The 11448-nt window shown below is 45.0% G+C and overlaps 1 protein-coding gene across 1 annotated transcript; it reads right to left on the bottom strand.

The window, feature by feature from the left end:
• Positions 1-4080: 4080 nt before the first annotated feature.
• On the bottom strand, positions 4081-10861 carry LOC103077936 (TOM1-like protein 1). Its single transcript, XM_082931333.1, is given in 6 exon segments — positions 4081-5082; positions 5085-5244; positions 5246-5541; positions 7365-7627; positions 10187-10417; positions 10807-10861. Coding segments are annotated over 6 exon segments (2007 nt in total).
• Positions 10862-11448: the final 587 nt, after the last annotated feature.

The raw sequence follows: 11448 nt of genomic DNA, 5'->3' as shown, positions 1-11448 counted from the left end.
AAAAAAAAAAAAAAAAAAAAAAAAAAAAAAAAAAAAGAACGAGCAGCGATCATTCTGGACTTCATCAGGGGCAGCCCGTATAAGAACGGACACATGATGGCTTATAAAAGCACCCCTGAATGCCTGCAGTTGGAGGGATGTGAAATGACATCACACAGGGAGGGTTTTGGCTCAAATAGGGGATCTGTTTTCTGATGGACCCCAATCAGGAACTGCTCTCATGCTGAAGAGCTAGTGAGGTAGAGCAGACTATCAACAGGCCAGAACAGAGAATCTTCCGGCTGACTGAGAAGGAAACAAAGACTAGCCAATTTTAAATGTTCAGCAGAAAATACAGCAAGGAGGAAATCTTCTTAGAAATAATGTTTATAAGTTGGCATTCTGAAAATGAACCCTAACAGTTACACAACTATGGACTGAATTCTCATGCATGAAAAAAACATCCTGACGTACAAACCTGCCATTGTGATATGGGCTGGACTGGGACAAAAGCAGGGGGATTTACACGAGGGTGAAGGTGGCAGAACTTATGTCTCATCAGAGTTAACACCCTAAGTCACACCTGGTGAAGGGTTTCGGCCCATTTTTTAAATCAAGCAAGAAATAGAGGCTAATTTTATAATTCCACTGCCTCATTAGTAGTATTTTTTACGTTATGTGACTATGGTTTTCATTTCCAAGTGTGGGTCCAGCCATCTAATCTTTCATTTCTTACCTACAGTCTTAAGTTCAAGAAATTCTCCACATTTTGTCATAGAGGCCTCTGTACAGACAGGAATTTATGGCACCATTAAGGACAAGCATCCGGTTCCCTAGATGGGGTAAAACTAGGGAAGTATCCCCCAGCCAGGAGTCTCCAACAGAACTGTATTAATCAGCTCACGCTGCCATAACAGAATACCCAAGACTGAGGGGCGTAAACAACAGAAATTAATTTTTTCACAGTTTTGGAAGCTAGAAGTCTAACATCAGGGTTAGGGTTGTTTTCTTTCTTTCTGGCTTGTAGACAACCGCCCTCTTGCTGTGTCCTCACATGGCCTTTTCTCTCTGCGTGCTGGGGGGAGGGGGTGGGGGATGGATTTCTGGCATCTCTTCTTATTCCTATAAGGACACCAGTCCTACTGGATTAGGGCCCACCCTTATGACCTCATTTATCCTTAAATGCCTCCTTAAAGTCCCCATCTCCAAATACAGTCACATTGGGGTTAGGGCTTCAACATATGAATTTGGGGAAGATACAGTTCAGTCCAAAACAAGACTATTGCTGTATGGAAGGTCATTTGTGACATTCAAGCATATGACAAAACCCCAGACTTGTATATACCTCCCAGTTGAGAGGAAAAAGCATTGCCTTCGCCTTCACAAGACATGGCTTTGAATCGTCTACAACTTATCTGCTGTAGTGATCTTGGGCAAGTTCCTTAACAGGGTTTTTGTGAGGGTCACATAAGATATGTGAAAATGTATAGTCCTAAGCCCTACAAATGGAAGAAAACTAATACATTATAGTTCAATAGGACTTTTTGATCATTCTGTATGCTCACAATCAAAATAATGTGACTGGGTAGGGTCAAATAAGGAACTTATATGGCTACAGTATGGGTCATTTTAGGAAAAAGCGACTTGAGTCGATTTCCAGAGTTCTTCAGGGTTAATTTTCTCATTTTGGTTCCCTTGTATCAAAATATGAACAGCTCTACTGCTAAAAATTATGTCCTTTGCCCTATTTTCCAAAGCTGTCTTCCCTCTTCCAAAAGTGAAAAAGGATTAGGATTAACAGACAAACTAGTACGTATGTGTCTTTCATGGAGAAAAAGCAGAATTCACTTAACTCAGTTAGTCATTTTTCTAACAATCAAACACTCTGTCCTGAAGTCCTTTAAACTGGATATTGTGTTGAATGATGTCACTAATGTTAATTGACAGTTTGCTGGAAACTGTCTCTTAAAAACTTTCAATTTCTGTTCAAGACCTGTTTATTTTGTTACAGAATTAGAAATCAAGGAGAAACTTCCAGAAAGAAAAAGTGTGTATGTGTGTGTGCATGCATGTGTTTTGGCTTTTATACTAGGAAGGTCATTTGCAAGAGAGAGACAAAAAAAAGAAGAAGAAACAAGTAGAAATGAAATTAGACCTGTGTTTATACAGTTCTCCACGTTGGCCCAGGACTTATTTTTGAAAGTTTGTAAACTAGCCTTCCAGTTTAAATTGAATAAGTAGGTGCAGCTGAGTAAATGGGGAGACGACGGTTTGCGACCATGTGTTTTCACTTTAAAATTACATTGAAGAGGAACAGAGGGGGTTAGAAACGAAAATAAGAAAGGGAGATATAAGACAGGCTGTGTTTAAAGGGAAAATGTGAGAAAACGAAGAGTCAAAACAGAAGTACTCTTTGCTTGGCCCAAGGGGCCCGAGGCTGCTCCACCCTGATAGCAGAGAAAGAACAGCCTTCTCAGAGCCCTCCCTCCAGACCTGGCAACGGATGCAGGAACCTGCCAGGCAGGGAACCCCACACACCGAAAGGCGGGGTGCTGGCACGGGACTATAAAAGGTCAGGAGACATTCTGGATGGTCTGGACTAAAGACACGTCCATCCAGGAGGGAGTCTCCCCCTAGTGTCCCCGGGGCAGAACCAACCCCCAGTATCGGAGGACGTAACCATATTTGGAGATAAGGTCTTTAACAGGGCAAGATCTAGAGATAAGGTCTTTAACAGGGCAAGGTCTTTAACAGTGATTGAGTTAAAAAACGAGGCTGTTAGGGTGGGTCCTAACCTCATTGGACGGCATCCTTATAAGAATAGAGCCAGGGGTGTGTGCTCACAGCCGAAAGACCATGTGAGGACACGGAGGGAAGAGAGCCATCTGCAAGCTGAGAGAGGTGTCAGGAGAAACCAGCCCTGCTGGCACCTTGATCTTGGACTTCCAGCCTCCAGAACTGTGAGAAATAAGTTTCTGTTGTTTAAGTTGCACAGTCTGTGATACTTTGTTAGGACATCCCCAGCAAACTAACTGGGTGCTGAGGAAAACCACACCCACAGCACCCATTAAAGGGGGGGTTGTTTTCTTGCCAGTACCAACATGAAAGAATCATGTGGCTTCTCACTTTAACACCAGCGGAATTGCTTAGTTTCTGCCTCCTTAACTGCCCAGGGCACATTGTAAAAGCCATCTGGACACTGTAATCACTTCTGGGAGATTCTAAAAGACTTCCTTCAACTTATCCCAGTAATCTGCAACATCCCTGTTAAGGATTAAATTATGCCCCCCCCCCTCAAATACGTTGGAGTCCTAACCCCCGTACCTCAGCAAGTGACTTTATTTGGAAATAGGGTCTTTTGTTTTTGTTTTAATGGTAATTTATTTGTCATTGTAATTTATGACAAACCAAAGTACAATTTATTCTGAATGTTTTTCAGAAGTCTTTCTTCCAAAAAGACAAACAAAGAGCATTTAGTATTATAAAGAATTATATTTAAAGGCAACCAATGTAAAATCCATTGACCTCTTGAGGGTACCTGAAATATAATTAAACTACAGTCATCAAGGCTTTTACAATTCATAATTCTAAACAAGAGTATTATTTATAAAGAAGTGCAAATTGACTTCTACTTTCAACTTTAGTTAAATGAAGACACTCAGTATTCTTCCTGAATAATAGTTTTTCACATTCATGCTTTCATCTATTAACAATCATTTTGTAATGAAAAGTCTTCATCTACTCTTATCCCAGCTCTTGTGATGATTTCTAAATGTAGGAAGGCCTGTGAAACATAAGGTGCTACCCTTAACCTGGTTGGCCTCAGTACCATGAATTTTTCTTCTGCTGAAGTTTTAAGTGAATATATGTTACAACCAAGTTCTTTTGAGATAAAGCCTGAGCTGCTGTCAGGAACCATAAACGTTACTCTGGAACAGTTACTCTTCTGTTTGAACTTCATTACTACAGAGGAAAAATGTTCCACCGTGGTTTTGATGTTTTGGAATGTCTTAACTTCTGGGTCTCAAAGCTCGACAGGGTCTACCTTTTAGAGAATTGGCACCCATAATGCCACTAGTGAGCTGGTCATCTACTTCCACCTCAGTAGTCACTGTGACTTTGAACTCCTTTGAAGTGATATACATCAGTGTCTTCATAAATAGCTTCTGTGGTGACAGCAGGAGCTAATGGATCAAACTCCATTACCTCATAGTAATTGGATGGCTGGAAATCATTCTTTGTCATCACTGGTTGATTGCTGGGCAAGGATGGTGGTCTCTGCTTTGTTGGTGTCGCTGGAATGGTCTGTAGACTAGCCAGCTGTAGTAATACTGAATTTGAATATTCCAGAAAACTCTCATATGTGTGACCTGAGGCAAGGTTTTGGCTGGTCCTTTGGGAAAACGGGGGTGTTTCTGTATTTTCCGAGGCTAGCAAATCCACCTGTGGATGAAGACTGGGTTTCAAGTTGTTTGTTGCAACAGAACTTGGAGAGCTGAAATTTAAGTCTGAAAGCTGAGCATTCAGGGTGTTGTATTCTCCCAGAGTGGCCCTATGCGTTGGAGGGCTGGGACTTAGGTCAAGGAGATCAGAGGATGGGGCAGAAGTTTCACTGCTAGTATTGGCATCTTCCCCCTGGTTCTTATTTTGCTCCAAAATCCTTTGTTGGTTTCGAGTAAACCTCTCATATCCAAGGGTGGTGTTACTAAAATCCTCATTCACTTGAATTAGCTCAACAGTGACATCTTCATTCTCCACTACCACGAGCAGGTCCATGATCCTCTCTTGCATCTCCCGACCCGTCTTATAAAGTTTCTGCAGAAGCTCTTTGTCTTCACGGTTTTTAGACCCAGCAATATTCTCCATCAGTATGGCAGACATCACTCTCACATTCATTTACACCATATCCAATTCACTGTGCAATTTTCCAGTCTGTTCTGGAACCAGTGTAATACTGGAGTTCTTGGGAACTACAGAAGAAAGAGCTGGTGCAGTAGGAACAGATGGTGGTGGATTCGGTGAGATCTGAGCAGTCTCTTGTCTGGCTGTTTCAGCATCTGATGGAGGAAACTGAACATCTTTCTTAAGGAGATCCATCTTCCTTACACTTCTTTCACTTCACTTACATCCATACCTCCTGGGAAACCCTGGAACCACATCTTAATGAAATTCAAACTTCTATTCTGAATGTCTGTTGGCAAGGTATATCTGGGATTCGGCAGCTTAACGAGACTCTCTTTAACAAATTCCTTCTTCACAATCAGACTGGAAACTTGGACCACAGTTCTGTATGCATATGTCAATAAGTGACAAGGTAAGTTAGATTTCTTTATGATTGTAGTTTTTGGAAATCCTTTTCTTCAAAGCTTTTACTGCATCTTTTGGCCCATCGTGAGCAGTGTTAATTATGTCACAGATGTGCATAAACTGGCCCCAGTGTTCAGTCTGAAGTCCAGCAACTGTAGCGTTTTCTACGTGCTGGCCCATGGAGGTTGTGAACGGGTGCCGGTGACTCTTCCTGAGCGCCGTGGTAGCACAGGGAGCCAGCCTGGGCCTCCGCCACTGTTCCCAACCGGAAATAGGGTCTTTACAGAGGTAATCAAGTTAAGATGAGGTCATTGGGGTGGGTCCTAGTCCAACATGACTGGTGTTCTTATAAAAAGGGGAAGTTCGGACATAGACACACGCAGGTAGAACGCCATGTGAAGATGCAGGCAGAGATCTGGGTGATGTTTCTTTAAGCCAAGGAATGGCAACAATTGCAGGCCAAACACCAGAAGCTGGGAGAGAGGCATGCACAGATTCTCCCTCACAGCTCTCAGAAGGAACCAACCCTGCTGTTTGTTGCTTTGATCTCAGACTCCTGGCCTCCAGAACTGTGAGACAACACATTTTCATTGTTTACGCCATGCAGTGTGGGGTACTTTGTTATGGCAGCCCCAGGAAACAAATACAGTCCCAGTTCAAAGTGTTTCTCTTCTCAGCTCCTGGAAACGTGTGTGGGGATTGAAAATTTGGCATATTTGGTCTACAAGGGTCTGGCTGCCCAAGACAGAGCCTAAGGTGGCAGCCACAGTGTTTTGGGTTTTTAGCTTTTGGGTGGTATAATCGACGAATTAAAATTGTACATATCTAAGGTATACAACCTGATGTTTTGATACATGTATACACTGTGAAATGATCACCACAATCAAGTTAATGGACACCACTGCACATAGTCACCTTTTGTACGTGTGTGGCAAGAACATTTAAGATCTATCCTCATAGCAAATTTCAAGTGTACAATATAGTATTGTCAACTGTAGTCGCTGTGCTGTACATAGCTCTCCAGAATTCGTTCATCTCGCCAGACTGAAACTTTGTACCCTTTGATAAACACCTCCCCTTTCCCCCACCCCCAGCCCCTGGCAACCTTCATTCTGTTCCGAGCCACAGAGTCTTATAACCTCATCTTGGAAGTGATATAAAGTCACTTCTTTGTATCTATGGATAACAGTGTGTGAGGGGATTACTCAGGGTGTGAATCCCAGGCCGGGGGATCATAGGGGCCGTCTTGGGAGCTGCCTACTTCTGACCTTTGCAGGCCTTCCACTGACTGACTCTGGGCAAGGCTGTGACCTTTATGGGTCTTCCTAGTTGGCTTTTATCTGCATAATGACAAATAACCATTGCAAGGTGATGGACTATTCAAGTGGTTACATGTGTTGTCCCATTTAATTGGTACATCAGTTTCCCAAGGCAGGGATTCTGTTTCTACCCTCATGAATGGGGAACCGCTGGCTAATATTCAGGAGGTCTTGAGCTCAGGGCGGCCTCTTCCTCTGAGCTGCCATGTTTTTAATGAATGAACAGAGAGAGTCGGACTCCGGAGCCCCTTCCAGCTCTAGTCTCCAGGAAGCCTTGGGCTCTGAGGAAAGCTTTCACCCTGATGCTGGGGGGCCTGGATTCTGGAGCCCCTGCTCTTCCTGCTGCTGGGAGCAGCTCCACCTCCCTGGGCCCGGGGTGCCTCAGGCACACACTGCTATCTTTTGGGGAGATTCTGTTTCTGAACAGAGGTGGGCTGTTGTGTCTGTTTCTCTGGCTAGACCGCAGGAATCACCCCTGACCCGACCGTGGGGGCCCCTGGTGCTGCTGGGCCAGCTGGCTGTGACACATGTGAAGCCAGGTCACGAGCTGTCATTCATTTCACCTTTCTTTCCAAACATTTATTTCTGCTATTTTGAGGAGAAGGTTCTAGACCAAACAAGGCCATAGCTTGTGGCCATTTGTTGCAGGTCTGGGACACCTCCTGACCACAGCGGGCTGGTCGGCAGAGGTCTCCTTCCTCCTAGAGGCCCTGGGCGCCCGCACCGAGGGTCTTATTTCCTCTGTCCCTTGGTGGTTACATTTTGGGACTCTCTTGATTTCTTTTCAAGATCCACCCCGTCCACTCCTTGGTGACCAGAGCGGGCAGGGGCTGGAGCTGGCCTGCAGGGCATGTCTGCTCCCATGACCAGGCCTCCAGGCCCCCCGGCCCCCCTTAATCCCACCGGCAACCACGGAGCCACCTCAGCGTCCCTTCCGAGCAGCGTTTGGATGGTTTTCTGTTTTGACACGACTGCTGAGTGCCCTCCCTCCTCTCCCTCTTCTGTCTTTCTCCCTCCTGGCCCTGCTTATTATTATCAGGAGAAAACAGGTCCACATTTAAACTTCAAAGGCAAGTGGAAAACCCATGTTTCGAGACACTGCCGAGGCCTAGGCTTCAAGAGAGCTCTGTCACCCCCTCTTCCCACAGCCATGGCGAGCCTGTGCTCAAGGTCAAGGTGAAGCCCAGTCTATGAGCCACCTGAGGAATTCTGGAATGTCATGGGGCCGACAGGACTCTCACGAGCACCCCTGGCTCGGCAGGAGGCCTGAGGAAGGGGTTTTGGAGGGCATGGGGCTGAGTTCCTTGTATGAGGGTACTGCACCCATGATAAGGGGACGGGGCCAGACAGGCAGGTTGAAAAGCTTCAGGGCCTGGGGCTTTTCGCTCCACAGGTGTGTTCAAATGTTGGCAAAGCAGCTGATCATCAGCCAGTGTTAAGTGTTATAGTACAGCCAAGCCAACCAGTGGGACCTCCCTGAGCTAATCACCAGCAGGCGCTGAATCCCTGTCGTCCTGTCTTTTATCCAGTGAATTAGGGAGCCCCTAGGACTGGTCCTGTTCTGCCTTACCCCACAGTAACTGGAAGGCAAACTTCCTATTCCCCAAATGAGTCCTAATGTTTTGTTTTTACTCCTACCCTTTGAGTACATTCACTCAGTCTATTGCTTTCCCTTATTTAATAGGGTGTGAGCTGTGGAGGGAAATCGTTGTGGCCTTTATCCTGTGATGCTAAATGGTCCTTCCAGCCTCCACCTCATGTATGAAGGCCACCTGGCGGGAAGGCAATGCAGCAAAACCAAAAAGAGCTTGAGTCTGGTAGCAGACAGGCCTGCTCCACCACCAGCTGTGGCACTTTGAGCAAGGCCCACAAAAATATTTGAAACTTTTTGCTTACCTCTAAAATTGGGACAATAATCTCTGTTTTGCAGACTTATGGTGAGGGAGACCATGTGCGTAAAATGCCTAGCATGTAGTAAATATTCAATTGAACAGTTTTCTCTTTCTAGCTTCCCCTCGAACCCGTCCACCCAGGTGGGGTGAGGAAGGCTCATAGCCCAGAGATCACATGAGAGATGACAAGTGTAGACAGATATCCGTGCAACTCCTGTTCTCGTGCTCCTGCTGCGATCGAATTCCACAGTCCCAGCCCACACCCTGTGAGGCTCAGGACACCCGAGAGGGAGCTTCTCTGAAAAATAAAGTTGCCACTTGCCTGCTACCCCAGGTTACACTGGATCACCACATAATGAAATGATTTTCCTTCCCCCTTTTATTTCCTCTCTTTCTTTCTTTCTGAGACAAATGGAAAAATAATTTGATCCCCTTGAATCTTTTCACCCTGAGTATTTCCCCCTTCACACCCGAGTGCCGCCCCTGGATAAACGGGAACACATGTGCTGAAAGGCCAGCCTTCACCCTCCTGACTCAGGGCCGTCCTTCTCTTGGGACACGGGTTTCCTTTCAAACCTCAGAATAAATTCATCACAGCAGGAAGAACATTGTTTTTCTTCAAAACTTGAAGGAAAAAAAAAAAAAAAGCAAATCCCATATCACAATTATTCCATTTCAGAGGGAAAATGTTGCCCTTTAATCTCAAAGTTTCTTCTCTCCTGAAGGCTATGGCCGAGGTGACTCGCAGACTCAATACAGCTGCTTTTTTTGCAGAGTCTGCACTGATTCATTGCTTCGGGGATCCAAAGGGTGACACATACATATTTTGAATATTACCCTGGGTGTAGATCTGCATCGTGGCTTAACTTAAAATGCTTCTGCTTCTTGAGGTGTTCACACGTGGATGCTTTCAGTGGAGTTTTTAACTTAAAAAATAATCCTCAGTACAGTTCTTCCATTTGAAAGTTGAACTTTCTGAAAAATATGCTGTGAACCTTAGTATGTTTTTTTGTTTGTTTGTCCTTTTGTTTGTTTTTTTACTGTGGCTCCTCTGACATCCTAGCCCATCAGAGAAAAACCCCGTTTTCTTTAATGAAAACACACAATAGCAAATGCCCAATGCCGTGGACATTAAGCTCTTCGGTTTGACCATCTTCTGTAGCACACATCAGAGAAGCAGGATGTCTTCTTGAACTGAAACGTTGGCTCAAGAATTCCTGTAAACTTCCTTACACTTCATTTTAAGAAAAACTCCCTGACCCTGAGCATACTTCTCCTTTGCTGCCAGGCATCTTTCTGTTTATGTAGACTTTGTTTACATGTGCCCCCTGTTAATAAAAATCTGTACTTAACAGATGCACTCAAGCACCTTGGAAACTAATTTTCTTTCAAACTCAGGCACTTTCTGGGAAGGAATAAAAGGAGTGTAGAGTTGGGTTGGCAGCTCTCCATCGCGTGACCATTTATCGTCAAGGAATGTAGCAGAAGACGGCTCCTGCTATTTCCTTTTGATTTTGGTGTGTAAATCTGCTCTCACCTAAAGCTTGACCATATGATGGTGCAGACACACATTAAACTGATTATTTCTGTCTGAGCTGTGCGTAGAATGTGCACTCTAAATTGCACATAAAAATGTTCCCCAAAATAGTACCACCTGCCTGCAGAAGTATCATTTTCTTTCACACAGACCCAAATGTGTTTCTGGCATTCTGCTGCCTCTGGCTGATGAGGTTGTCGCCCTGTCCGTGCTGGGTGCAAACCTGGCCTGGGGCTTCCTTCCCAATGAAGGCAGGGGCTCCAGGGGTCTCCCCAGAAGTGTCTTGGACTCTTGCTTAGAAGACTGTCTCAGGTATTTAGGGAGCAGCTCCTTGCTATCAAAGGGGTAAGAGAGGAAAGTGAGTCGGGGTGGGGTGGGAGGGGCTAGAATAAAGAGAGCAGAGAACAAAGGAGCAGAAGGAGGTGAAAGTACAACGCAAACCATCACAACCCAAGAGAAAGCTCTCCCAGAACAGGAGAGATAAACAAACCCAGGGAAGAAGAAAGAGAAAGGAATGTAAAACACAAAAATGAGAATTGTTTCAGTTTTTAAAAGGCACAATGAAAACTAAGCCCAGAAAGGCAAGATCAGATTATTGTGATTTCTCCTGATTAACGAGAGAAGTTGAATATCCTATTATCTTTCAAACATCTGCCATGCCCTCCCCACTTCAAAGAAGGGAAGGGCATTTGGAAGGAGAAAGAAAGGTGTTTTGCCCACAAAGGGACACACTGAGAGCTTTTATTCTCGAAAGAGCTCTTCCCTGACTTACTAACTTCTTTGCCCGGAGAAAAGGGAGTTTTCATCCTTTTGAGGTGAAACCGCATCCCGTCTTTGGGGGGCCACGCTTGCAAATGCTCCATTTCCTAATTATCCGGGGCTGTGCAGAGGGTACCACCCAAAGACATGAAAATCCTCAGAATTTTCATGGTCATTTTATGCTCTGGTTACAGACCTTTTGAATCTAAACATGGAAGAGAGTAGAATGTCTTAGCAGTAAGGGAGGAAGTTTTCAGGACCATAAGTTGTCCATCAGTGTCTTTGGCAGCTTGGAAGGCTGAAGGCTGGGCTGCCTTCTCACAGGCTTTGGGGTTGTCTCCATCCCTAACAGCCTGGGGCCCTTCATCTTTATCCTGACTGTGCTTTGTGCTCTTATGTTCATATTAGCCAAGTTCCTCAAAAATAATCTCTGTCCCTGTCTTCACATCCTCACCTCATGTTCCCACACAGGCCTCTGTAAATGAACTTCCCTGCGCTACACCCTCCTATTCCCCCTGCCCTGGCAGTTTATCCATGACCACTGACCACCAAAGGCAGTGGGTTCTTTTCAGTCCATCTCTTGTCCTCTCTGTGGTGCCTGATGATGTTGACTCTTCGTTCTAGAATCTCCTTGCACGCTGAGCTACACACTCTT

Source organism: Lipotes vexillifer, unplaced genomic scaffold (genome assembly GCF_000442215.2).
Source record: "Lipotes vexillifer unplaced genomic scaffold, Lipotes_vexillifer_v1.1 scaffold120, whole genome shotgun sequence".
Classification (NCBI taxonomy): domain Eukaryota; kingdom Metazoa; phylum Chordata; class Mammalia; order Artiodactyla; family Lipotidae; genus Lipotes; species Lipotes vexillifer.
The sequence above is the reverse complement of the archived record's forward strand: the minus strand, read 5'-3'. Positions and strand labels throughout refer to the sequence as shown.